The sequence below is a fragment of the Desarmillaria tabescens genome (genome assembly GCF_030435595.1).
Source record: "Desarmillaria tabescens strain CCBAS 213 chromosome Unknown EV420scaffold_4, whole genome shotgun sequence".
In the NCBI taxonomy this organism is placed as follows: Eukaryota; Fungi; Basidiomycota; class Agaricomycetes; order Agaricales; family Physalacriaceae; genus Desarmillaria; species Desarmillaria tabescens.
Genome location: NW_026848303.1, coordinates 1,263,581 through 1,289,549, shown reverse-complemented (window position 1 = coordinate 1,289,549; position 25,969 = coordinate 1,263,581). Strand labels below are relative to the sequence as shown.

The following is a 25,969-nucleotide window of genomic DNA, read 5'->3' as shown; positions in this document are numbered from 1 at the left end:
GTTGCGAATGAATCTCGAACACTAACATGCCTTTTGCGCAAAGAGGTTTTGAAAGAAATACAAAAAAGCCAGCATCAAGACGCCAGCAGCGCTTCCAACTCCATTACTCGCCCCTCCAGCTCCTTCCTGGCCTCACGCTCCTCTTCCCGGACCTCCTGGAATGCTGAAACAAACGGGACAATCCGGTTCCACGTAACATAGGTCGCCCCCACCGGGGTTGGAATGATTGTACAACCTGAGGGCAGGATGTAACTCAAAAATCGTGCCTCGTTATGTGTGCCTCTGATTTCAGATGTGCCAACATAAAGTTGATCCAATCGAGCAAACGGGTAAGCATCCTTGTTATTAGGAATGTCCACCAATCCGTTCATGTAAAGACCAAGGGTACGAAGGTTACTTCCATACCAAGCAAACGTGGCAAGAGTCTTCCATTCGGGCAAGGGAAGGTTAATTTCCCGTGGAGGCAATGATAGAGGACAACTGTTGAGATTAAGAACCTTCAACGCAGGCCACTTTGTCAAAAGAGTCTGGATATCAGGATTGGATAAGAGCAACGGAAATGCATGCTCAATGGTAAATTCTTCCATCGCAGAGCAGGAAAACAAGGGTGCGATATCAGCAATGGCAATACAATCGGGTATGTTTCCGGTGAATCCCTGCGATGCCCCTTGTGAATTCAGCTGAAGCTCACGAACATTGTGACAACTCTGTGATATGACCTTGGTCAGGCGATGCACCGTTGGAGGAGCCTCGCACTGTCCTGATTGCAGAAAGATATCCAAGAGGTTTGGTAAATCTGTATGGAACAATCTTGTGGCATCTTTGAAAGCCATAGAGACGTGAAGTGTCCCCAATTGAGAAGGCAGAGTACACGGAAGTCCTGACGGGAGGAGGGGTGTATGCACAGGATACGATGAGCTGTCTTCGACAAAGATAGTCGTAATGTGTGGAAGGGTAGACGTTGCGGAGAGGATAGAAAAGGTGTTAACGAACGGAGGGAAACGGATGGTTTTGAGACTGGTTAGCTTCGAAACGAGAAGCTCCAGTGCTGAACCAAGTTGCGAGATGTTAGGATCTCTGTGCCGCATCGTGTCAATATGGAGGTATTCAAGACATGGCAATCGAGCAGCGATAAAACTAAAATACTGGACCATGTGTGTATGTCCGTCTTTGTAGAGGTCCCATGGGATATAAAGGAGGAAAGTGGTGATACCCTCGTGCATCATGAATACAGAAGATTTCCAACTATCTCTTTCACAGTTAGACCACTCGAGCTCTTTGAGTCTAGGCAGAAACACCTTGCCAGACCGCAACATGGCAACGTCATTTAGTGCAGGCTGAAAGTCGATGACTGATCCGCCAAGAGAAAGAACTCGGACGTGACGGCTGTAGAAATCAAATCTGCTCCAGTCTTCATACAGAGAACTAAATTCCTGATGTACATTGTTAAACCAGGGAAAGAACTGATAATAAGGAAGCAAACATACACAGATCTCGGAAAAATCACTTTCTCGTTCTGGATGGTCGTTCAACTTGATTTCGCCAATAAGACGCAACAAAGGCCTGAGATCATCCAGTTTATACCAAATGATCTCAGCGCTGACGTCGCTCCATAGTTTACTGACAGTGTTGACACCGAAAGCGAGGACGCTGGGGCTGACATGGAGGAGGATTTTATGTATAAGCTCGGGAATTGTGAGTGCATGGTGCATTTTCTATGCCGGTACTTTTTTTGGTAGTGGGCGTCGAATGGCTGGGAAAATGAAGGAAACAACCCACAAAACGAGAACGAAGGATGGATAAGGCGTGTATTTGAATTGTGCGGCCCGGGCCGATGGTGCTATCTCTCAGAATTTACATAACGTTCTGCCAGTTATGTACGTCGTCGTAAACAATCGGGATAGATGTGAGAAAATCGTAATAACCTGTAATTCGACGCTTCAAAGCTTCACGGCTCAATTTATATTCAACAAGAGAGTTAAGTCAGTGCCACGTCTGTTCAAGTACTTGCAGCATTAAAACGGCCATCGATGATCAGTCATTTTATAGTCTCCAAGAATTCTACATAAGAACCGCTTTCTCGGCTCCGTTATGCTTCCCTCTCCAGGTGGCTGTAAGCCTCACACTCTTATGCCTGGACCTGTTGGAATTCTGAAAGAGCGGAGTCATCCCATGCTGCATCGATTCGCACCTGTGCTGTCGAAACCGTATATTCCAAAGGCAGGATGTAGCTCATGAAGCGAGCATTTGAATGGGCGCCTCTGGTTTGGGAAGTATCGGCATTTTAATTTCTCCAACTGGTTTAATAGACAGGCTTCTCTGCTTTCAGGAACACTGTGCATCCATGTAGAGACTATTTCATTGCGCCTCTGGCGAAATATCTATTTGGTAGGTGTTGTAAGCCGAAGAAAATTTTTCCTTCAAAAGAGAAACCCCTGCCAGAGTTATCCACCCAGGCAAGAAAACGGTGATTTCTTACGCATGTGGCGATGAAGGGGCTATTGAGGTGGAGACTCCAGCTCAGGCCAACTCACCAATAACATTTGGATGTCAGGACTGAAGAAGCGACGGGTGAGCATGCTCGATGGCAAAACCTATCATTGCAGAGAACGAGAACGAGGGTACGATATCGGCAATTGCAACGCAATTATCAGTGGTGTCTATAACTCTAGATGGTGTTGCAGCAGAAGATAGATGCAGGTCATAGACCTCAGTTCTGCAGTCCTGGTGAGGTGGCTGATAGTCAACGAGCATCGGCCCGCTATGATATGAGTTCGATCTCTGAGAGATAGGGCAAGGCCGCGTGGAAAATTCTCGTTGCACATCTGAAGGCCATGTGGACGTGGAGTATCTCGAGTCGGGAGGGCAGGATATATGGAGGTTCTGAGGGAAGAAGAGGTGTATTTGAAGAGTCATAGCCGTAATCAGTGAAGATAAGGCAGAATGACGGTGCCAGAACGTAATCAAGGCAGGCCTATAGTTTGACCGATTCGCCAAGGATATACTAGACTGTCTGGCCAAGTATTCAGTACGGCAATGGGAAGGCCACCTGAATGCTGACGTGTATTGGTTGGTTGTCGAACGACGAGGGCCTGGAAAGGCCGCGAGTTTCTCTGGGTTGTTGTCAGAGAAGGGGAGGCCGATTCAAGCTGTAAGTCAGTGGGTGAGAATGCAGCCCGACGACATAGAAACCCAAATATGACCCAAGCCTTGAGCGTCCGGGACCAGAAGAGTGAGAGGAAGCTGAATATAGTACTATAGGGAGTAGGTGGGTGGGACGAAAGAAAGAAGAATACGGCCTAATACTAGCCCGAGGGAGGCAGACGGCGTTGGAGAAATTATTCTATGTGACTGCTATAGAAGTCAAATCTAACCCAGTCCTTATGCAGCGAATGAAATTTCTAATGTTCAGTGTCTAGGCGGAGAAAACACAGCTAGTAAAGAAAGCGGACGCACGAAGATGTCATTTCAGGCAGTGCATAATCTTCCAGGTTAACCTTGCCTATAAGGTGCAGCCAAGGAGTGAGGTCATACAGTATTCACCAGATGATCTCAGTGCTGACGTCGAGCCAGTGTTCGCAAACGGCAGGCAACCAAGGACATTGATGCAAGAGTTCACGAGCTCAGGGATTGTAACGTGCGATACATTGTTGGCTGTCATTTATCATACGAATTTCTTCAAGACCATCCAAGGAAGAGGGAAAGTGATGTGTCAGGGCAAAAGGGTGGGAGGAGGTGTAAAGGTTACTGCACGTCCATGCACAAAGATCTACGCAAGTTACAACAAGTTATAAAGGAATGACCGGACTTAGTACCAGTTACGGACCTTGGAAGTTGGAAGTTTGCAAGCTTGCAAAAAAGGCTGAGAAAAAGAAAACATACAAAGTAAAACTAAACTAGCCCACCGCGAGGGTCGAACTCGCAGCCTTCAGATATTATGTAATCGCAGGGTTCAACCCTCGCCTTAAAAGTCTGACGCTCTATCCGATTGAGCTAGGCGGGCTTGTGGAATTATTATTACTATGTAACTAGACTAGAAACAACGCCAGAGAGAACCTTCGCTTCTGCTATCACAAAGTTATCACATCAGCTGTGTTCCGAAGGGGCTCAACAAGGATTCGGAGAATTATTAGAGGTTGCATTAAATCTCCGATATGCAGCCATATTCCTTACGATGGGAAGTTTGCCTTCATACATGCGTCTCCAGTGCACATTGACGATGTCGATATCCCCAAGCTCTTGACGGAATGGACCTTTCGAAAGCCGTCACACTCGACGAATCTCCTCCTTCATTGTCTGCAGTACCTGATTTCCCGTTGCCTAGATGGACATCGCTCGCATTGTCTTCATATGGGACAAAATCTTCAGGCCCTTGCTCTCTGCACGATAGGATTGGTAGATGTACCCGTTGGAATTGAGAACATTCGCGAGGCAGTTTTATGACAGTAGTAGTCATACTGAAGGTACTCATTCGAAAGATCGGAGCCATATCCTACCCTTAGAGTGTAAAATCCTCTCAGGATCACCAAAGATACAAAGGTACCCAGGGTGGGGACTGGACTAGTACAGCCGTAGAGGAAGGTCACTGCTTAGGATTGCCAGATCGAAGAAAATGGAGAGGCAAACATGAGTGTTTGAGGTGCTGCAGGATTTAGTTCATTTGCATGTAAAGGAACAACTTGCTTTTGATCACCATTGACATTCGCTTCGTCATATCGTACACACGTCCTGTGGCATTATTTCAAACGGGACTTCCTGCAGGAACGAGTGCCATCAAACTGAAGTTGGGATTTCCGTCCTGCTCCCGTTTGATGAATTCCTTCACCAAGCTCAGACCACCTTCGCTGAATAGGTCCTCATCTCCCTTCAGCTTTATGCCCTTGTCAACGGGACCCTTCTTTCGACCATCCATCTCGTACAATCGATTGTTCTTGTGCGACTTGACGAAAGCCACATAATGATAATCAACTTCATCATTGGCATTGGGTGCTGCGGTCGAACCCTGAGCCGCTGCGCGCGCATGGGCTTCTTCGAGCTCTTTAGAATCTTCAAGAGCGCGCGCACGCTCGACAGGATCCAACGGGACGACTTTGTCAAGCAACGCAGCCAATTTTGAAGATGATGCTGTAAAGACATCAGTGGGAGTGTACGCATAGACATTTAGGAAAACGCACGAATCATATTCTTCGCGTCCCCATTGCAAACAGAATGAAGGATCGCATACAGCCCACAGGCGTTGTTGATCGTCTGCCTGAACCAGACGACATCCTCCCCATCGCCCTTCCCAGCGTACGCTGATCGCGTCGCTTCGTCTGCCTTCTTTTGATTTTCGTATGCGTCGCTAGTTGGGAATACCAGCACAAGCGCATAGACAGGTCGGGGCACCATTGCCATTAGATCAGGCTCCTCGACGGAATAGACATCCTGAAACTGGAAGACGTCGACGCCGAGATTTTGGATGAGCTCAGTGAAGACCTCCGGGTTCGACTCGAGGGGAACGTAATGTTTGCGGTACTCTTCTTTTTCTTCGGTCGCCATTGGAGATGGAGGTGAAGAGAGCCATGATGATGGGGTTTCAGTGCTGTTTCAGTGAGCATCCGGGCCGTCTGAAGTTGATATCGGCTTCGGAACCAAATAGTCTGCCGAACTTTCGCCGCGGCCTGGCTCGGCCTCAATAAATGTCTTCCACTTTACTACGGACAAGCAGGTTACTCATTCGTCCCACCGTTACCTTCAGATCACCTGTTTACCGTCACCAAATGTCTGCTTCGACCCACCCATCCTTGACCACGGTCTCCACTGCTAGTGCGTCGCGTCGCGCCGCGCTGGATGAGTTACTGACCTACTTACCTGTCAATGTTAGATGCACCTGCTGCTATAGGCCCCTACTCCCAGGCCATCGAGGCGGGTGACCTGCTCTTCTGCTCTGGATGCATCCCTCTGGACCCGACATCTATGCAAGTAGTCGAAGGAGGAATCGAAGCACAGACAAAACAGGCGCTGAAGAATCTGACCTCTGTGGTTGAAGCTGGTGGATCAGAGCTAGGAAAGGTCGTCAAGACGACTGTGAGTGCTCGATGCTCAGTATATGCGCTCTTATTGAGGACATGCAGGTCTTCTTGAAATCGATGAATGACTTTGTCGCCGTCAACGGCATTTACGAGGCGACTTTTGGCTCCCACAAGCCTGCACGGTCTGCTGTTGAGGTGGCGAGGCTACCAAAGGACGTATTGGTTGAGGTTGAGTGCATCGCTAGGTGCGTCTGACCTCCCTGTCGACCTCTGATCAATATTTGATGCCATTTTGTAGCCTGAAATAAATGTACTGATAAGAAGAGAATTTAAAAAACCTGATGATTGGATATCAACCTAATGCCGTGCACAGGGAGATAACAAGTGATACTACGACCATCATATTAGCCAGTGAGAAGAACAGTTTGGATGTGGTCTACGTCGCCACTTCTCCATAGAAATGTCCGACTCCCGTCTTGTCTGATTTACGTAGGTAGAGTAATCAGTGCATACACCTCTTGATCACCTACCACCACCATCCCAACTGCCTACACTGTACCCACACATCCTTGAGCACGCCATGCACGTTCATAGTTACGGCAAGGATCGCATCGGACGAACGTGGATTATCATCGATGTCATCTATTATCGATCATTAGTATCCAATCTCCTACAGCCATGTCAGAGCTTGACCTCCAGTCCATTCTCAAATTCACCGTTGCTCTTGCCTACGAGGCAGGCCATGTTATTCGCCAAGGCTCAGAAGCAATCCAGCTGGCTGGATCTAACGTAGACGAGAAGAAAAATTCGGTAGATCTCGTTACAGAGTACGATGTCAAGGTCGAGGAGCTTGTAAAGAAGAAGATCAGTGAGACGTATCCTTCGTTCAAATTGTGAGTGCTACATCTTCTGGTGTGCTGAAACTGACGATATTTCAGTATCGGAGAAGAAACCTACGCTGCAGGATTGCGGCCAGAATGGACAGATGAGCCCACGTTCTGCGTTGACCCCATCGGTATATAGTCCCGAATGTCCTCGTCTACAGGAACTCATGCTTGAACAGACGGAACGACAAACTTTGTTCATGGTTTTCCTTGGGTCTGCATCTCTATTGGGCTAATTTACAAGCGCCACTCCGTCTTGGGCGTCATTTACAACCCCTTCCTCGACCTTCTTGTCAGCCCCGATTTGCTTTGCTGCGAGAAGATGTACTTACGATAGTTCTAGTATACCGGCGTCAAAGGATCCGGTTCCTACGTTACACACAGCGGTCCTAACGGTATCCCACGCAAGCTCCCATTTGCCAGTTCACCCAAACCCCTCGCCTCGTTAAGCCAGGCCCAAATAGGTCGGTACTATTCTACCTTTACCCGAAATAGCTGAATCCGAACGTGTACGACTAGCTGTTGAATGGGGTAATGACCGCGCCTCGAAACCACTCACCTCTCGCTCGGAAAGCTTCCATCTTATTGCAGGAGACCCTTCGAACGGTGTCGTCGGAGGCCGAATGGCGCACTCGCTGCGGTCTCTAGGGAGCTCGGCAATGAACTTTGCTATGGTTGCCCAGGGTGGACTGGATATGTACTGGTGCGTAGTTCTAACCTATTCTAGGCTCGCATCCTCAAGCTTTATGTGTGTAGGGAAATTGGATGCTGGCCCTGGGATGTGAGCGCTGGGGTTTTGATAGCCCAGGAAGCGGGCGGACTAGTAACAGGATCGCATAAAGTGTATGCTGAGACGAAAGATACGCCGGCGTTTGGCGATGTTGGTGAAGCTATCCTGACGGGACGAAAATACATCGTTGTTCGTGCGATCGGGGACACCGAGGTGAGCTGGTTCCTTTACTTATTTCGTACATCGGTCTCATTCTATTGTTAGAAGGAGACAGGACGTGAGGCGCAGAAAAGGATCATTGGCGAATTCTACGATACTGTACAAGACTACGACGCATTGTAAAGATGACCCTCTAGAGAACCCTAGCAACTAAGAAAGCTAATGCCACAAACCCTCATCTTCGGAGGGTGCTCCATTCCAAATAGCGCAGCCTCCGATAACATCAGACACAAGGAACGTCAACACAGGGTATGATTCGATGTTCCGAACATGTTTTAGGACCTTTACAAATACCGGTGGATATATAATAACACGGCTGGAGCCCTGCGCATTACTCTTTCTTTCGTTCATCTACGACCTTGTTATTATGAAGCTCACCTTCGTTCTCACATTCGCTGCTGCCGCTTTTGCCATCGTTGGAGCTGCTTCTCTTGAAGGAAGCACAAATGCTGCTAGGATGGCGCGTGGATTACCGCCGAACCCTCCTGCGTTCATGAGTGAGTGTGTTTAGATTTCAGATCGCCAGGTCTAATATCGACGTTTACTTCTCTAGAGCGCGTTGTACAAGCCCGCGCATCGCCAACATACCATCCGTAAGAGGTGTCGTGTTGTATCTGCTGGTAAGTCGATCTCGATTCCGTAGAGCGCGCGCGCGTATTGATTTCCAAAGATAGTTAAAGTCATCTAGACTCCCGTCCTCCTCCACTATAGACATTTTCACCCTCCCTTATCTACCTATCATCGTTTTTGCGATGACCGCCCACTTTCCTTTCTTTCTCCTTGTACCTTAGGACCTTTATTTCGTGATGCCTTGAAGGCTGTGATCATCTCGGTGTGGTGCATGTGAAACATTGATTTCGAAAACGATATACAAATGAGGCGGGACTTTCGAGTTGCACTGGTCACTAAGCAAGGCGGTGCATGAGCGTTTGAGATCGCCAGCGCTTCAATTTACCTGGATCCTGGACCGCTCGAACATCTCAGTGATTGCTTTGTTCCATGGAAAAAGATGGCTGTGATGATCATCTTTGTTTTTGGATACTGCCCGAGTTATCATCAAGTAAATGAACCAGGAGCAAGCACGCTGTTTAATAACCGTTTGAGAACAAGGATTCGTTTGCCAACTATGAATGATACGTATGCATTTCGGATGACTTTTCGTTACTGGACACGAAAATTTCCCATCAGAGTGCGCCAGCTCTCTTTCGTGGATCCAAGGCTTAGGATACCATCAAAAATAGCGCTGCATGTTTATTTGCGGTGCTGGGGCTCGGGGCTGGAAGCCTGAAGCCCAAAGGAAAGCTATGTTTTTTATTGGTTCATAAATCACTGCTCCGCGAGATTGTCTGTATCGTGAACATGGGAGAAGGAGGGAAGCTGCTTATACGCCTGTAGCGAGAGAGATTCTAGAGGAATAAGATGTCAGACTTCCCTTTATCAAATAATTATAAGACTTGAATGGGCTAGTCGGGAAGGTCTAAAATCGGTAGTGATGATGTTCAAGTCACTAGTTCCTCTATCGACATCCTTTGAGCGCCTTATCCCGGTTCGGTTGACCGGGCCGGATTGGGACAGCCTTTTGACTTCTAATTCCATGAGGACCTATACGCCATTCCTACATGTCCGAGTAATTCCAGTTCATTAGAGCCATATTATGAAAACAGGAACAGCACAAGCCCCGTGGCCGAGTTCCCAGGCTGTACGGCACTTTCTACGTACACGAAAAGGAATTAGGTGAATACATTTCTATCTTTAATTTTTTTCCTGCCCGCTCATCAAACGCTGTACGAAAGAAACTATATGATAGTCAAGGGAGTTGTGATACTACATTCAATTGGTAGTTAAGCAAGTTGCGTTATTCCACGAGAACAGGGCTCTTTGGCAGGCGTTAGACTCAAAAAAGGATCCATTCGTGGTGTATTCCTTCCTCATTCGAGCCTCGAAGCACCAGGATGACGATGATATGGAGTTCTGCTGCCCAATTTATTACCTCTCTTACGACCTCCATTTCGTGGCAGGGGAGAGAACTCACTCATCCGTCCTTGCTCCAGTGCGTGACACGCAAGATTCCTTTGTCGCACTATGCTGAGCAAGTATCTTGAGCGACGCGACTACCCTCTTTATGTCTCTGTTTATGCCTCTGGCTTCTCCACAGAGACTTCTCTTGTGACGAACTTTATTTGGGGGAGCAATCAGCACGGAAATTATCCGTCTACTGGGCCATCGACATCGGCTACTACGACCTCAGTTCCCACAGTTACACCCGACAGTGGGAGCAAGGTCAGTCCAGACAGCATGACAGATGCAGGTGGTAGCTTCACAGGATCAAATACCGGAGCTTCGAGCACTGGTCCATCGTACAAATCAGTCACCTATGCATCGACGAGCATTCGGGGAGGTGTTTCTAGCACCACTCAGAACTGCGAGCATGGTAGTTCTTCGTCGTCCACCGGGAGCGGCAGCTCGCCAGCGAATACCTTGAGCGCAACGTCTAGTACTGTGTTCCGCCCTACCCCCGTAACCACCTCAGATACTACCTCCGAGCCAGCTTCCTACTATTCAGCACCTGGCAGTAACTGTATCCTAACTACGACCACCTACAGTGTTGTTAACGGCATTCCCGTGACAACATTGATGTCTAATGTGCTGTCGAGTTCGACCTTGAATCGACCCAACGGGCAGAATACAGGAGGTTCTCCTACCTCTCCTCCAGCAGGCTCACCAGAAACTCCCGCAGTGACGGGTGATGGTTTCCTTCCGAGCTCATCTGATGTTAATCAACTAGGGAGGATTTCTTCGGGTGCAGTTGCCGTGGTCTCGGTAATTGGTGCAGTCATCCTAGCAATACTCCTTCTACTTCTCATTCGACGATATCACCGGGTCAGACGGCAATGGCGGCTTGCCCATATTCGTCGCGCGGGGTGGAATACTACTTTTAGTTCAGGAGGTAGAACTGACGACGTTTCTGCCGTCACCTCCTATGTAAACAGGACACCTCTGTCCTTTACGGACCCTGTGCCCCCTCCCATGGCAGAAATCCGTGATGATCATGGGCTGTCGACGCACAACTCTGGCAAACCACGATACTCCACGCACCCTCCACGACCCCTTCTCCTCGACGTAAAGGTTTCTTCCCATTCAGACACTCGCGGCGCTCACTCAAATGCCATTCCAAGCAACTTCGACTCATCTTATCTTGTGATGCCTGACGGCCTTGCCCAATTGCAACCAGAGATTGCAACACCCATGTCTGTCCGTCCTTTCACTCCTTCAGAATCCTTCTCGTTTCCTAAGCCACCTTCAAATGGGGAGTGGATTAAAATTCCAAACAGAGATAGTCATGGCACGGCCCTCAGCTCGAGCACCGAGATGTATCCTCCGAGTCTCACAAATCCCTCCTCTGGGCCTGAGTCGCCCATAACCTCTGGATTCTGCCCAGTAGAAATGATCCACCGGACATTCGTACCCTCACGTTATGACGAAATGTCTGTGTCCATCGGGGACCGTGTCAAGATCTTAGAAGTCTTTGACGATGGCTGGGCTATGGTGGAAAAGGTTCCCGAGGGAAATGGTAAAGGGAAGGATGTGGACCTAGAGCCTGGGTTAATCCCCATTGATTGTCTAAGGATGACGGGCGATCCTCTCCCGCCTTTTTTGGCTGCGAAGAGGATCAGTAGTCAGATATCGCCAGACGTTGCTGTTTGAAAGTGAGGGTGATTTCCTATTAGTCTATTCATGGCCTCACTGTTTCTAACAGATTTTCGCTTTCGGGTTTCACGGATACGCACCGTTTGAAATGATTGCATTTATTCCTTTTTATACCATAATTCTAATTTCATCCGAGTCATCGCTGCAGGCTCAGCGCCGACTTTATCAGTGCTTTCCACTCTGCTTTCGACAGCAGTTTGTATTTACACCAACAAAATACCACTTCGGAATCATATAAGCGCCTGAACTTGGAGCTCTAACCATGCGGCGTCTTAGGAATTTCAGGCGTGGCACAACACGCAGGGCCGTTCCTTCGCAATAATTTTCGCAATAATTTCAGCATATCAAAAGCAGGGCTCAAGCATTAAGTCAAACCAGTCAAAACATACAACTAGGGTTTTACACCCAAAAATAACAGCCCACGCTTCGTCACCTCAACAGCTGACTCTAGCTCTCTTACATGCGCTGCCGTCCACCGCTCTTCGGGTTGCAGCCCATCGCTGAGCTTGCCACTCCGTATGGCAGTCTCAAAAGCTGCTTTTTGTGCATTTAGCGCGGCCATACGACGTGGATCGGAGTGACCAGTGAAGATTATTAACGCTGTTCGCGAAGGAAGCGCACCGTGGAGCGTCTTAAGGTGCGCATTGAGGACATCTAAGACCGCGCCGAGTTGCTCGGCTGACGGTGGTGGTGCTGGCTCTGAAGGTGGGGAATCAGGAGATTGTTTCGGCGTAGTCCCTACATCATTATTAGAGTAAGCTCGAAAAACAAACTGGGTGTTACTCACACCCTAGTATATTAGCCAATGCCATGAACCTCGCAAATACGAAATGATGCGATGGGACAACCTCTAGCAGGGCTTTGAGCACCTCATCGTCGTCCTTGCACCCTATACTTGTTGTGGCCTTATTTCCGTGCATCACACTCGGATTCCCATGGTCAATCACAGCACCTTTGATGCTACCTATTGGTCCTCCTGCCCTCCGTTTTGACCTCGCCAATCGTTCAAAGATCGATTCATAATCAGTCTTGAATTCACCAAACGAGGGGCCGTTGTCTAACTTTTTCTTCAGCAAATCTACGCACGCGCCCGCATCTTCTTCCGGATCATGTCCACCCTCACCGTGCGTTTGGATTTCGCGTCCGCACCACTTTTTAGTGAGCCAAGCTAAGCCGGGTTTTAGAGGGCGGCCACGAGGGTGGTGGAATATAACAGCTGTGTCAATGCAGAAAGGGTGGCAGAGCTTAAGCGCTCGTAGATCCGACTCGAGAGAATGACCAAGAAGGATGGGGGTTAGGAACGGAGTTGATGAAGGGTCGGTGGCTGATGGGCTCAGGATGCGGAGAAGGTGCGCTTGGACTTGCGACAGCGTCGTCGTCACGGGAGCCAAAGCTTCGGCTGTGATACCTGACCATCTACCGGGATGTCAGTTAAATTCTTTTAGTGCCGTAAAACCATCCTACCGTGTCAGGTAGTCCGTGATAGGTTTGGAAGGCTTGACTAGTTGGTCATATATCACGGTTCCGGAGCGGAAATCGATGATGCAAACTCTCGCTAGCTCTTTACCGTCTTCTGTCATGCACTATATCAACATGGATCAATAATGGATGGATCAAGGGAATGCAGACTCTACCATTTCACAATCTAGGGAATATATTTTTCGAGCAAGCTGCTTCTTCTGATCTGGTGCTGTCAAGAGGCTTTCCCGGGGCTCTTCCGGTGTTTCCAGCCAGGTATCATCCGGCTTCTGGAATACGTCTGCCATATATGATGGCAGAGGGTAGTCATGCTCAATCATCTGCTCTTTGGTTAATAGATACTGCGCAGGGTCATTGATTTGTAGATATTCTGCTGCAGCTATGCGTCAGAAGGATGAAAACAAGGAAAGTGAGAATTACATTTTGCTTTTTGCTCCTCCCGCTTCTTCTTCTCCGTCGCGCTGATCGGTACAGTAAAGAATGTGTTCAAAACGCTATGCATGCGGGTCTGGTCACCAGGTGCACGAGTTGGACAGGCATGGCTAAATGTAGAAGCAATGAAAGGGACATTGGTAGTCGGACCTCCAGACACGACCTTGGGTGGTAAGGGTATCGGTATGGGAACGTTGGGATTGACTAGGGGAGACGTTGGAAATGGAGGTAACGAGAGAAGTTCCGTGGTAAGTCCTGGAATGAGGAGGACAATAATCTTTGGAATCAAGGGTGCATTCTGCATCAAATATGTGAACATGGATCCACCGTTTACGACGACAAACTCACGTCTATTCGTAACCAGTTCGGCGGTGGCGCATCCGCAATAATGTGCAAAGAAAGATCGCGAATTTCCTGTTATCTAAATATGAAAAAGTATCAACAACGTGAACCGGTAAAACTCACCTCTATCCCTACGGCACGGTGTCGCTGAGTGATATCCGCATTCGAGTACATGAATCGCGGTACTGTCATCTGTACACGTGCAAGGATAAGTCCTGGAACTAATCGTAGAAGAACTTCCACGTACATCCATCTTCACCGCTGTTTTCTTGGCCTTCTTGTGTTTTCTCCTCTCCACCTTTGTCCATTCGCCGTCGTCCTCCACGGCAACATCATTCACCACCTGCTCCGCAACTGCTGTCGACACTTTGGCCTTCTTTAGCTTGGGTTCTGCCCTATTCGGCGAGAGTTGGGCCCTTTTCATGAGAGTTTAGAGGAGTTGAATTCGAAATTATTTTACGGATTGTTTCTGTTTGCCATCAGCGTGGGATTTCTGCCGTAAAAGGCATTCAACGCCAAATTGAAATCTCTCTCATGTCGCGCTCAACTCGACGTCCGGTATGTCAGATCTGCTCTTCCAATGAGTCCAAGTACACATGCTCCGGGTGCCGTGTTGTGTAGTAAGTATTTTTAAAATATTTAATGACACTCGCTTATTCCTTCGAAGCTGCTCGGTCCCTTGTTATAAGGAACATAAAGGTGTCCATACTTAGCTTTGCTTCCGTTTTCAAAGTTGACATTTTTCAAGCTTCGTCATGTGGTACTTCTGTCGCGTCTACCGCTACCGAAAATGTTACCCCTCTTGAATCATTGACGCGTAAGGTCTATCTGACGGAAATCAACAATGTTTAACGCCTTCCAGCACCGGCCGCAAAAGACATATCTGCAGATATTGAAGATCCAAAACCGTTGCGCTCCCTGTCTTCGCTTAATTGGCCTTACGTCCCAAAACAAAGTGCATATCCCGACCCGTTGCAAAGAGATGACCCTAAACCTCTTCAATTGCATCAATACGAAGCTATAGGTGCGAATTCACCTCCCTCATCAGAACCCCACAATGAAATATTGAATAGCAACGTCTCCGGAGATTCGCAAAGTGCTATCAGCTCACTCAAACCTCCCTGCCCTCCTGACATCGATCGACAATCTCCGCGGCCAGAACCGGGACATTGCCCTCCAGCGTGCTCTCGGTGTCACGGATCCTCAGTTTGTTGACAGAACACGCCCAGTGCAATTAGAAGAAGATGTTCTCGCTTTAAGAGCTCTCGCGGAAGCCGTAGAGGACGCGGTTAGAGGGGAACAGAAAGATGCACTAGGCCTCAACTGGGGGGACGACTGATCCTTTAAGACGACATATCCACCATAGTCGTTCTTGTATGGAAGAACTCGGCTATCTCTACAGCCCTGTCGTACAATCTTCTCAGTGGCCATAGTAAGGGACCTGGCTTATGGACCGCTAAACCCGTTAAAATACATGGTCCGAAAGGTCAGTGATCCAAGGATATCATGTTCTGAGATGGGTTAATTTCGTGCGCTCTAGGACATATATAGATTCTTGTATATAATGAATAACACAATTATTCATGCTTGATCTAATCCCACTGTCATCAGAAATGGAGTATACGCGCATCATGAATCCTTCATTTATCAACCTCTGGGAATGTGGAGACCGGTTGTGTGCCTATCGTGCCTATCCGTTTATCCAGCCCTTGATGAACGAAGATTCATCCTTCATCTCTGAGTCGCGACTGGAGGGGAGATCTCTCGGACATTATAGAAGATCTGGCGTCCAAATGACGTTTCGTCATATGGTGTGTGCCTCTCGCTAGATTTGGGGTCCGTTTTCTCTAATCATACAAGACGTATCCTCTAGCAGGCTTTGTAGATTTATTTGCATGGATGAATGCTATGCGCTCGATGAACTATGAGGATGCCGAGGTCTTCCGAATGCACTCGTAATATACTGAAAACTATGGATGCATCTTAAGGGTCCTCACCTTGCTTCCATCCTAAGCACATTCGGGTCTATCTTCGAAGTAGTACCGCAGCGGATAGATTGGTTCATCGGCGGTACGTATATGCATACCATCTACTTGATGTTGATCAAAGCACCTGCAGCAAGATTTCTTTGCCCACGGGGAAAGACGTACGGACGGAATAATACTCTGCGCCGTTGACTATGCATCGGGGAATGGTTTTGTTCATCTCCGGGAGTCCTGTCATAAACATCCTTCGCGGACCGTAGGTTGTCAAGGCCTACTTTCTAGATACGTACGCATCCGAAAGGTCATGGCGTGGGACTCAGCAACACGAGGCTTATATGCGCAGGTGGTCTGTGGCGCCACGTATTTGACAACTACTTGCTTTGCTGGGACAACAATCTGACAATCGGCACGACTTAGGGTTTGGAATGCTCGGATAGTCTAGACTTGGTCTCGAGTACTTGTCCATTGGTTGTTGGGTTTACATCTGGAACGTTTCGTGCCCTCCACTACATCCGGATTTTAGTTTCCCGTAGCCATGCGCTTCGCTTAGGTGTCGTTACGCTGAAGCCGCACATTCTTCCGCGAAGACCTGCGAGCGAAGCATCGATCTTCGTCGGTAAAAATCTACGCATGCAACACTATACTTTCCATCTACGAGTACGTCCAATAAAGTTACAGCGCGTGCCTCAAGTCAATGCACTGCTCGTTTATTAGCACCGTCTGTGCCCATTATGGCTTTCATAAAACTCAAAAACTGTTTCTGACGTGCTTCTATATACTGATTATGGTAGACCGCTTGGTGGATATTATGCTATCTGTGTTACGGCCCTTGCACGCTTTCCATCTGGGAAAATAAAGATGCCTGCGCTTGTAGTCACGGCCGCCAGTATACTTATCGAAACTTATCTCTCTTGCCGCTCGCACTTACCGCGCCTGATGTAATATATCTCATCTTAGATAGTCTATAGGTATGTTCCATGCCATACGATGCGCGTATTAACCGGAGGTGCTCAGGTGGTAACAGTACTTATATAACCACACTTAAGATACTCTGCACCAAGTGAGGATTTCTGGGTGGATCGTAGCTTCATTCTGCACATGACTGAGCATTGTGTCTTGGGTAGAATTATACCAACTTCCTGGTGGGCACTTACCGGCTCGCCTTCAAGTTATGCTGACGTAGACCATGGATAGTATCAATCTGACTCGTGGGGCAGTCTTTTCTGTAACAAGACTGTTGTATCGTGATCGGATACTCTTGTGGGAGATAATAACATGGTTATCGCAGATACTCATCATGTTGAGCGGGCATCGTGTACTTACTTACGTGCTTATGTGCATGCGCAGCTTCGCCTCATGATCATGATTCCGTCATGCTCCCGACGACATGATAATATTCGTCAATTTGTAAGATCAGGTTGCCGCGGGTATGAGGACCCATGGCAGCATATACACCTAGATGCGTCAAAATATTCGCAGCAGAAAGAAAAGAACTCCTGCTGGAATTCGACACTATTTCGGAGTTTCCGAGCATTTGTGTGACGTTAGTTCTATAATTTCTCTGGCACAAATCTGACAAATCTGGCGTCTTGTACGCTCGTATATTCTAATTTAGGTGATAACACGTCCGTCGGAGCAAGCTAGGGCTCCACAGGGTCCCACCTATCGATACGCAGTTCAATAGTGTGAAGTTATGACATGATGAGGTACGAAGCTGTACGAAGACAAGTTAAGTTACCCCTGGAATTTATTGCCTGAAAACAGACATAAGATCATAAATTCAAATTCGTTATGAAGCGCGAAAATTAATTCCCGGAAATATCCTAGTATAGGCATGGACGCCGATCTCGATCCTCGGCTGTGGGTACATATGCTAACAATTTGAAGCAGTACTCTTTCTACGGTCGAATCCCCTAATGCGAAAGACAGACCATAAGCTCTTTTTCCTGGTGGTGCTGAGCTGTCCCGACGAGACTGTAGGGTCCGAAAACCTACTCCGTGGCGTACTGGCCTCTCTCGAGTCCATACCCTGTCTTCTTAACCCATAAGTCCATTCCATGTCTAACGGACCAGCAAAAGTGTTATTAGAAGGTCTGTATTCTGCTTCTGATGGGCCTAACGGTAGATCACCATTTGGAATCATCGAGACACGGCTCCTAGTACCATCATGTCTGATGGTTCTTGGATACGGATCGTCACGGCTTCTCACGGAAGCCATGAATGTCGATGAAGAAGGGCTGTCGTGTGAGCGAGATAGACGGGACACTGGCGAAGGTGGGATGTTCGACACGTCAGAAGCTCCCCGGTTTTTGCGTCGCCGAAATAGGTATCGACACAGAAGAACGAGCAGAATGATAAGGTCCAGGATTACTAGCACGATACCGGAGATACCTCCAGCAACAAGTATCTTACTGACAGAGTCTTTTCTGAAACGGGGCTTCAGAACGCATGGACGTTCCACGCGAAGACATGATGGCTTACTGTGGAGAGGTAGATTTTGTTGGTGGTGTTGCTGTCTCAGTTTGGGTGATGGTCGTTGTTTTAGTCTCCGTAGATTGAATCAGTATGATTTCGGTCTGTGTTGTGGGAGGGAGCGTCGTCGTAAGGCGAGCTGTTTCAGTAATGGTCGCTGTTATGGGGGGCAGTGTTGCGGTTATGACCAGAGTCTTGGTACGAGTCACAGGAGGCTCAGTAACGGTGATAGTTCGGAAAATAACATTCGTCGGAGAAAGTGGTGAGGGTGCAGAAAGTGGCGTGTTCCGCGAGGACGATGATATGGAGGTTGCACTGGTACGGTGGGGGGGAGGGAGGGCGAAAGGCGTTGGAAAGATAGGCGAAGAAGGAGACGGGCTTCTTATTGATCTTGCGGAAGAAGTATCTGTATCATGATGTTCGAAAGAGGGACGTGCAGAAGTGAGTGATAAAGATGAAGGGAGAGATGAATGACATTTTGGACTCCTGGTTTTGGGATGTCCTTGACCACTGACTCCAATGATTAACCATGATTGAAACTCGCGGGAAAATGACTCACAACGGACTCGCAGAGAAGGATAAGTCAACTATCCCTTTGGGCCTGCCTTCTTCTGTGGTACTAGGATCGCACATAGAAGAGAAAATAAAAAGGAGTGGCTAAGGAATAGATCCTAACGTCGTAGTACCAGACTAAGCGTCTCGGCACTGCAACTAGCCATCGTGTAACGACGAGGCAACGAGATCATAGGATGAACAGATTGAGTCGTCAATAGCGGTACAAGCGCATCGACCGGCGGTAGAAGGAACAGTCAACGCAGCCGACAAAGCGAGGGTTACAAAGATCTCTGTTCGGAAAGTTGCTGATCGTTCATTATATGGGCCTGTCATAAACAGTGATGCAGATTGGCGTAGATCTGTAGGAGATAGATAGACGTAGGAATGGGAAATCAAGGAGGACAAACCCGGAGGAATCCCGAAAGCTCTTCAATCATCCACGATTGGTCCGAAGAGAGTTGTCGGGGTAAATGCCAGGAAGACCTTGAACCCGAGTCAAATACACATGCATGTATTTCCACCATGCGAATAGAAAAGAAACTCGTGTCTAGCACGTCGAGGCAAGTCCAAATGTTAATTTCTGAAGTGAAGGCCATCTGAAGTTGTCTGTCCCGGCCTCCGAGAACTGGCGCCACAACTCGTGCGGGAGCTGCTAGACTTCATACTACCACGTAGTACTAACGAAAATGTGCACCAGAGCATCGTGTACTGAGCACTTCTTTGTACCATCCTCATATAGTTAGCGTCGGAAGATATTTGGGATGCTTACGGAACCCAACTGAGTACTGAAGGAAAAAAACAGGTGACCCTAGATAGTACCGGTGGTAGGATCATGTTAAAATGTTACCCAGGCGACGAACACACCAATAAGAACTTTTACGAGTTTATTTATTTATTTTCACCGCTTGGTTATAATAAGAAAACCTAGATTAGGCAAATTAACGATCCTTCGAAAGAAGTAAGATCGGTAGATTCTGTTTAGCTCCTTCTAGGTCGCTTCTCTACCTTAGAAAGCCTCGAAATCCGCCACACCATTCTTGTCTACAAACCACCACCATCCCCTCGCCTCGCTGCTGCTCACCATGGCGAAGAACAGAACAGAGGCCCCGAACCGTCGACGCTCGCTTTCCGATCCCCTGGCAGCGGCCCTGTTGCCTCCAGCAAACGAGACACCCGCCGAGAAGGAACTCAGGCTAAAGCGGGAGACAGAGGCCAAGCAAGTCAGTGACCACATCGATGAGATGATCAGGCAGGAGCGAATACATCGCAAGAAGACACGGGCGGAGGTGAACGTGCTGCTCTTGGGACAGTCGGAGTCGGGAAAAAGCACGACGCTTAAGCGTAAGTATCGCTTATTCTATATTCTGCTACGCAGTGTCCTGGCTCTGGTGGCTCTCGACATAGCGTTTGGCGTGTGATGCTGTGGGTAAATGCTCTCTATTGTTACGACAGCTCCACTCTCCCCGACGGATCGCGGGCCAACGGAATCTATCTTCCGCCGGATGAAAATCACGCTTTACAGTCGATGTCGATGAGCCCTGAGCGGGACATAGCGTCGAAGATATATGCCATCACTAACGCCTTCCACTAGAATTCCAATTATTACACACCCCAGCTGCATTTCACGCCGAACGAATTGCCTGGCGCGCGGTCATATACCTCAATCTTGTGCGCTCAATTAAAAGGTACGATGCGTAGGCCTTCGCGACTGATACCTCTCATTTTTCACCATGTGTTGACACAGGATACTAGACGCGTTATCGCCTGAAAGTGAAATCGTCGAGGACCACGATGATGTCGACTCCCTTGAGATGGCTTCTGTTATCATCTCATCGAACGGGCGTCCGCCGTCGGCAATCTCAGGCACTAAAGTGCCCAATTACGAGATATATCGGAGTCGGCTGGAACCTTTGACCGAGTTGGAAGAACGACTGATCCGCCTTCTTTCTTCTCCAGATGAGGATGAAGCAACGCACCTTGCTTGGCAGCCCTTTCCCAAAAGCTCCCCTCCATCCAGTTATCCTTCCATTGGCAATGGCCGGCCCGCGCCTACCATTGCTATACCGCAGATCAAACCGTCCGTATCGTCCCCGGTGTCTCCGGTGGGGGACATCAGCCCTGGTGGCTCCAGCGGGTCACAACCATCAAAGGGCAAGGAAGTTTCTGTACATACATCCACCAACTGGAAAAAGGCTTTTGCCCTAGGTGGCAAGTCCAAGAGCCCGAAAAGTGCGCATTCCGGGGAGATTGAGGGGTGGTGGGAAGATCCCGAAGACCCTGTTCATGCCCTGAACGCTTGCGCGCCCGCGATGCAAGAGCTTTGGAAAGATCCTAAGGTACGGCAGAGGCTACAAGAGAAGCGACTTCGATTGGAGGAGAGCAGTGGATTGTATGTACTCTGTCCTTGTTCTTGTATCTCTTCGGTTGACCATTCGACAGCTATCTCGACGAGATCCCCAGAATAACTGCGAAGAAATACATACCTACTGATGGTACGTGTATTTACTGTCCGAAAGAGCATGTTCACTTAACTTGGTCCGCAGCGGACGTGCTCAAGGCCCGACTCAAGACGATGGGTGTCGTAGAACATACTTTCCTCATCCAGTCCGGGAGTAACCGCGGTGTTGAATGGCGGATATATGACGTTGGCGGGGCCAGAAACCAACGACAGGCGTGGGCACCGTATTTTGAGGACGGTCAGTTTGTCTTCTCATCACGTCCCGTAACCAACTGACATCCGATCCATCGGTTTACAGTGAATGCTATAATATTTCTCGCGCCAATCTCGGCCTTCGACCAAGTTTTGACAGAGGTGCGTGGGCTATTATCAGGAAGCTTCTTCGCCGAACTCTTTCCATTTGGGCGTAGGACCCACGCGTTAACAGACTTGAAGATTCGCTATTATTATGGCAGGCCGTGACCTCGAATAAACTTTTGGCCAAAGTCAACATAGTACTTTTTTTGAACAAATGTGATCTTCTTCAGGTATGCGGAACCTTGACCTTACTTTGGGTCAACGACTGACGGATAACAATTCCTAGGCCAAACTTGACGCCGGCGTAAGATTAAACCATCATATGACATCCTACGGCGACAGACCTAACGACTACGATTCCGTGTCGAAATGCACGTCTCCGTTCTTTACATGGAAATCCCCCTGGACTCTAACAACATCTTCATAGATTTCCGTAACAAGTTTGGTGCTATCCATCATTCGGCCACTCCTAATAAAGAACGGGAGTTGTATAGTAAGTTCCGGTCATTGAGGTATTCATTAGTGATTCCTCATGATTGTTTTCCTTTCGTAGTACATTTTACTGCCGTCACGGACACACGTCGTACGGTTACTATAATATCGACCGGTGAGTCCTTCGGACTTCTCGGAAAAATGTACACTAGTGTGCTCACGAGACGCTTTGCAGTAAGGGACATCATTATCAAGGGCAATCTCAGGAACCTCAAACTTGTGTGAGGATCCTTGTTCTCCGCGAACCGCAGATATTTCCTCAGTACTCGTCGAATCGTCGCAATTATTTTCACCTTTCGCAAACTCATTAAGTTCCGTTGCATAAGTCTTCCATACACCAAGGCTCGATGTCTGTCTGTAGTATCTACTTTCTCCGTTGCATTTGTCGCTTTTTATTTGCATGTTCTGAAATTCCGAAATTATGCTTTATGTCCATACATACATATAATACCTTACAATGACAGCATACTTATATCCATTTGTAATTACTTCGAGATACCTTGCATTGTTTACTATAATCACAAGTCAGGACAAATGAAAAAGTAAAAATACCAGGTCTATTAGGGAGGTGCTAGACTGCGTCCAGAATTAATCAATCGCTCTTCCGGTGCGGACCGGTGTCGTACAAACCACTGTCGCTTTCCCAATTCTCCGCTGCATTGTCAGTCGCGGATCTAACTGACCGCTTCTGCTGCATGCCTGATATGCCAAGCACGTAAGCAACTGTAGCACACATGTTCGACATGGTGCTTGCAGCGCCCAATGCTAATCGCACCAGGGGAGCCAAAGGCGGAACAACGAGCGACATGAGGTCCTGATAGGGATTCGATAGGAGACGTCAGTCATCTTGGCACGAAGGGTGAAAGGAAGAATTTTCCTTACATCAGGATGATAAAAGTCTTCTTGGAATGCGATATAGTAGAGCCTATCAACTTCTTTAAGTGTTAAACGAACAACGAGGCTAAAAGCAATTCCTTTAGCCACGCAGCATGGTACACGTACGAGCAAACTTACCGTGAAGGAGCGGGCTTAAATGGCGATAGTCGAATGTGGAAAGACTGAACTACCTCCAAGATAAGTATTCCTTGTTCCTTGTCATATACTATCCGAGAAGGATCCATCAGAAGAACCCCACTGGGTGGGACGGCTCGCTTACCGACGCTTTTTACATCTAGTTCAACTTTAGGAGACATGACCCGGTACCACCTGGTCTGGGGTCAGACGAGCGCCGAAGAAGGAAGACCCTGGACAACGAACTGATATATCCCAAGAACACGCTCCCGCGAGCCTGGCCCCGGGCTCACTGCACATAACGGGTGTCGGAGGCCAGCATCAGGCGTAAAGTACCGTTGAATACCGGCCTTCTGTATTTCCGGTGCCACGGCAGTCGTGATTAACGACACGACAGAAGATATTTCGTGTGCCGGGTGCTGCATCTTGGTTGATACCAGTCGAACTTGCGGTTCGATCACGATGATGGAATCATGACGTCGTTGGGGGGAAAATTTTGCAAATATTACAATCTTGATATATTTTATTTGTAAAAAGGATCAATGATCCATGGCTTATTCCGAGATTTTTTTTTGTCGGCGGATCTCAAAAGAGATGTTGAATCTTTGCTTCAAGGGAAAAGGGAATCTGGGCCCTTGCTGGAAGCCGTTGAGTGGTTAACGTTGACTTCCTTTCTTCTCCCCAAGGCCACCGCTACCGAAAGACTTGCCAGGAAGAGTCTCAGCTTCGTCCAGAAGCCTATTTACAGCAGCGCTTCGAGAAGAGATAATGCTTCGACCGGTTATACTCGTGTCTGATACATTATTTCTTGCCCGCCGCCTCTTTCACTTCTATCCACCTTTTAGGGACGCCCTTTCCAACAAGGTAGTCCGTAACCGCCTTTGACTGTTTCCCCTGCACAAGAACTTCCAAGCCGGCATTGGCTCCTTTACCCTGGATCGGCGTGACTGAATACCAGCATCAGCCCTACATCTTGAGAAAAGCGGCCTGTACGTACCAGACGTCGCCCCTGCACAAGTTTTTCTCAGCTCATCAGCCATCTCATCAGCATTGATCAAGAAAGGCTCGAATCCTGTGATAAATGTCGACGCTTTTCGTCCTTGTCTGACCTTGGTTTCAACATGAATCGGCACCAGTTTTCCTTTCCTGGATGGAGAAATGAGCGGTTGCAAACGCTTAACAAACGGTGGAGTTCTTACTTGACGACGGGATCTTTCCCTTCGGCGCGAACCTCGTACCAGCTTTGCATCCGTTCCAATACTTTCTTGTACAGCTCGTCCCGTCTCATAAACTCGTGAGACTGCTGGGGAGGCTCCGGTTCTTTGCCCTTCTTCGACAAAGGCGCTTTAGCCACAACGCATGAGCGAAGGAGATCATCGAGGTTGATGTATGCCCGATCATGTTGGTTTATGATGTCCTTCGACGTGATGTAGTTGTTTAACAACGTCCGAATCTCCGGGATTGAGTAGAGATCTGATGTACTGCAATACACTTGAGTTCAGTTTGACAACCTTTGAATATATCAAGTTCACCTCGCGCCCATGACTTTGAATAGATCAGCGGTGACTAGATGAGGCTTCCATAGTTCGCAGACACCCAGTTCGTGGTGGGCAAGGGCTTCCCTCTCTTGTTCCTCCTCTTCTCGCTGGGTCTTCTTCGCTGCCTTGAGCTCCAAGTCTCTAAGAGTTACGAAAGGTTTATGTTGCTGTACGGAGGGATGACTTCCATTGACACCCGTCACGACGGCTTCATTCTGCTGAGCGTGCTTCTGCGGAGCCTTAGTAGCCAGAAGCGAGGCCTTCTCTGCCACTTTGAGGAACGCGGTGAATGATTTGTGTGTCGAGGCCTTGATGGTGACATCTTCGGGATTTGGCTTACCGTTCGGACATGTAGATGGAGGAAGTACCAGGGCTGGGAAAACGGGACGATATGGAAGAATGTAGGCCGTATGGAAGGTGCTTATCGGTATGGGAAAGGATGAAGTTGGTAACGATTTCAGAGTTGTTTCGATAGCTTGCAAAAGCGACATGTGTAGAAGCAGAGAGACTTCTTCCCGTGTATATGTTGCTTCTTGCAGCGGCGGTTCTGAAGGTGGTGGCCCATCGACAAGTGGTGGTGCAGGCTCTGGCTCTGGCTCGGGGGACTGTTCTTCATCTTCCTCTGGTACATCTGCATTCGACATTCCGATAGGAATAGGTTCTGCAGGTTCTCCTTTAGATCCCATGTCCCATAGATGATCCTTCCAGGTATGAATGACAAGCGCAGCCTTGCCTTTCTCCTTGCCTCCCTCATTTAGTTGATCACTAGACACCGCCATTCGGCCAACAGCTAGAGGGGCAGACATCGTGGGGACACCGTCTCGTCGCTGATATTGGCATACGGCGACCAGCTGTCCTTCGACAAGCGATGAACTGTGATACATCACTACCATTCAAAATGATATAGAAACAGCAGGGAGACGACATGATAACACACCCCCCGGGATCATCAAATCTGCGCCTCCGACCAATATTGGGATTACTGCGGCTGGTGTGCAGAGGAATAGCAGCAGTCCGGGTTTCTTCCATAGCGTGTATATCGTTGGGATGAGTTCATCGGATCCCTTGCCCAGTGTTATCCATAGAGGATCGCCATCTGACGACAGGTAAGCGACCTAGGGACATGTAAAGACCTGCAGATGCCACCAATAATGAACGTACCCCAGGCAAATCTAGATGAGTACTAAATTTTGCAGTCAAGATGCCCTCAGGAACGAGCAGGTCGCCATCTTCTGGCGAGACTGAAAAGGCTGCGACAACGCGTTGCTTGAGTTTTCGTCTGTCTGAGCTGCGAATTGGCGCAGAATTCTTGAGTCCTCCGAGTGGCTTTTTGAACATGGAAGACAGTGGAAGAAA

At 48.3% G+C, this 25,969-nt stretch overlaps 12 protein-coding genes and 1 non-coding gene across 13 annotated transcripts; 6 read left to right on the top strand and 7 right to left on the bottom strand.

The window, feature by feature from the left end:
* Positions 1-42: 42 nt before the first annotated feature.
* On the bottom strand, positions 43-1,832 carry EV420DRAFT_817267 (uncharacterized protein). Its single transcript, XM_060483586.1, has 2 exons — positions 1,488-1,832; positions 43-1,433 (listed from the first exon to the last, which is right to left on the bottom strand). Exons 1-2 carry the CDS (start codon positions 1,710-1,712, stop codon positions 75-77), a joined length of 1,584 nt encoding a protein of 527 aa, XP_060337063.1. The 5' UTR covers positions 1,713-1,832; the 3' UTR covers positions 43-74.
* Positions 1,833-3,898: 2,066 nt separating this feature from the next.
* Positions 3,899-4,003, bottom strand: EV420DRAFT_t63. The gene has a single exon. It is a non-coding gene; the product is annotated as a tRNA-Lys (tRNA).
* A 589-nt stretch (positions 4,004-4,592) lies between these two features.
* On the bottom strand, positions 4,593-5,638 carry EV420DRAFT_817094 (ubiquitin carboxyl-terminal hydrolase). Its single transcript, XM_060483585.1, has 2 exons — positions 5,175-5,638; positions 4,593-5,124 (listed from the first exon to the last, which is right to left on the bottom strand). The coding sequence occupies exons 1-2, from the start codon at positions 5,536-5,538 to the stop codon at positions 4,742-4,744; spliced, it is 747 nt and encodes a 248-aa protein (XP_060337062.1). The 5' UTR covers positions 5,539-5,638; the 3' UTR covers positions 4,593-4,741.
* A 121-nt stretch (positions 5,639-5,759) lies between these two features.
* On the top strand, positions 5,760-6,266 carry EV420DRAFT_1261562 (Endoribonuclease L-PSP/chorismate mutase-like protein; the record flags this gene model as incomplete). The annotated part of the gene is made up of 3 exons (XM_060467075.1): positions 5,760-5,805; positions 5,864-6,066; positions 6,114-6,266. 3 exons carry the CDS (start codon positions 5,760-5,762, stop codon positions 6,264-6,266), a joined length of 402 nt encoding a protein of 133 aa, XP_060337061.1.
* Positions 6,267-6,504: 238 nt separating this feature from the next.
* EV420DRAFT_817057 (uncharacterized protein) lies at positions 6,505-8,335 on the top strand. Its single transcript, XM_060483584.1, has 7 exons — positions 6,505-6,904; positions 6,950-7,026; positions 7,075-7,187; positions 7,239-7,359; positions 7,415-7,598; positions 7,652-7,838; positions 7,890-8,335. The coding sequence occupies exons 1-7, from the start codon at positions 6,690-6,692 to the stop codon at positions 7,965-7,967; spliced, it is 975 nt and encodes a 324-aa protein (XP_060337060.1). The 5' UTR covers positions 6,505-6,689; the 3' UTR covers positions 7,968-8,335.
* EV420DRAFT_1636819 (uncharacterized protein) lies at positions 8,212-8,635 on the top strand (the record flags this gene model as incomplete). The annotated part of the gene is made up of 3 exons (XM_060476637.1): positions 8,212-8,345; positions 8,398-8,464; positions 8,519-8,635. The coding sequence occupies 3 exons, from the start codon at positions 8,212-8,214 to the stop codon at positions 8,633-8,635; spliced, it is 318 nt and encodes a 105-aa protein (XP_060337059.1).
* A 1,073-nt stretch (positions 8,636-9,708) lies between these two features.
* EV420DRAFT_817045 (uncharacterized protein) lies at positions 9,709-11,812 on the top strand. The gene is made up of 2 exons (XM_060483583.1): positions 9,709-11,551; positions 11,602-11,812. The coding sequence occupies exon 1, from the start codon at positions 9,927-9,929 to the stop codon at positions 11,547-11,549; it is 1,623 nt and encodes a 540-aa protein (XP_060337058.1). The 5' UTR covers positions 9,709-9,926; the 3' UTR covers positions 11,550-11,551; positions 11,602-11,812.
* Positions 11,813-11,817: 5 nt separating this feature from the next.
* On the bottom strand, positions 11,818-14,234 carry EV420DRAFT_1510676 (ribonuclease H). The gene is made up of 8 exons (XM_060471521.1): positions 14,053-14,234; positions 13,929-13,997; positions 13,812-13,877; positions 13,452-13,761; positions 13,187-13,404; positions 13,017-13,135; positions 12,340-12,968; positions 11,818-12,290 (listed from the first exon to the last, which is right to left on the bottom strand). The coding sequence occupies exons 1-8, from the start codon at positions 14,227-14,229 to the stop codon at positions 11,944-11,946; spliced, it is 1,935 nt and encodes a 644-aa protein (XP_060337057.1). The 5' UTR covers positions 14,230-14,234; the 3' UTR covers positions 11,818-11,943.
* Positions 14,235-14,334: 100 nt separating this feature from the next.
* On the top strand, positions 14,335-15,408 carry EV420DRAFT_1510671 (uncharacterized protein). Its single transcript, XM_060471520.1, has 6 exons — positions 14,335-14,425; positions 14,473-14,504; positions 14,554-14,622; positions 14,668-14,829; positions 14,879-15,291; positions 15,346-15,408. Exons 1-5 carry the CDS (start codon positions 14,340-14,342, stop codon positions 15,142-15,144), a joined length of 615 nt encoding a protein of 204 aa, XP_060337056.1. The 5' UTR covers positions 14,335-14,339; the 3' UTR covers positions 15,145-15,291; positions 15,346-15,408.
* Positions 15,409-17,316: 1,908 nt separating this feature from the next.
* EV420DRAFT_816960 (uncharacterized protein) lies at positions 17,317-19,048 on the bottom strand. The gene is made up of 3 exons (XM_060483582.1): positions 18,822-19,048; positions 18,272-18,772; positions 17,317-18,216 (listed from the first exon to the last, which is right to left on the bottom strand). Exons 1-3 carry the CDS (start codon positions 18,893-18,895, stop codon positions 17,664-17,666), a joined length of 1,128 nt encoding a protein of 375 aa, XP_060337055.1. The 5' UTR covers positions 18,896-19,048; the 3' UTR covers positions 17,317-17,663.
* Positions 19,049-19,696: 648 nt separating this feature from the next.
* EV420DRAFT_816895 (guanine nucleotide binding protein, alpha subunit) lies at positions 19,697-22,473 on the top strand. Its single transcript, XM_060483581.1, has 10 exons — positions 19,697-20,158; positions 20,409-20,502; positions 20,562-21,206; positions 21,257-21,309; positions 21,361-21,513; positions 21,574-21,629; positions 21,686-21,802; positions 21,859-21,943; positions 22,000-22,179; positions 22,240-22,473. The coding sequence occupies exons 1-10, from the start codon at positions 19,900-19,902 to the stop codon at positions 22,287-22,289; spliced, it is 1,692 nt and encodes a 563-aa protein (XP_060337054.1). The 5' UTR covers positions 19,697-19,899; the 3' UTR covers positions 22,290-22,473.
* An 88-nt stretch (positions 22,474-22,561) lies between these two features.
* EV420DRAFT_816800 (uncharacterized protein) lies at positions 22,562-23,702 on the bottom strand. Its single transcript, XM_060483580.1, has 5 exons — positions 23,322-23,702; positions 23,221-23,270; positions 23,079-23,166; positions 22,947-23,025; positions 22,562-22,878 (listed from the first exon to the last, which is right to left on the bottom strand). Exons 1-5 carry the CDS (start codon positions 23,498-23,500, stop codon positions 22,657-22,659), a joined length of 618 nt encoding a protein of 205 aa, XP_060337053.1. The 5' UTR covers positions 23,501-23,702; the 3' UTR covers positions 22,562-22,656.
* A 174-nt stretch (positions 23,703-23,876) lies between these two features.
* EV420DRAFT_1617528 (eukaryotic translation initiation factor SUI1 family protein) lies at positions 23,877-25,951 on the bottom strand (the record flags this gene model as incomplete). The annotated part of the gene is made up of 6 exons (XM_060475250.1): positions 23,877-24,022; positions 24,073-24,221; positions 24,275-24,556; positions 24,608-25,499; positions 25,551-25,728; positions 25,775-25,951. 6 exons carry the CDS (start codon positions 25,949-25,951, stop codon positions 23,877-23,879), a joined length of 1,824 nt encoding a protein of 607 aa, XP_060337052.1.
* Between the last annotated feature and the right edge of the window lie 18 nt (positions 25,952-25,969).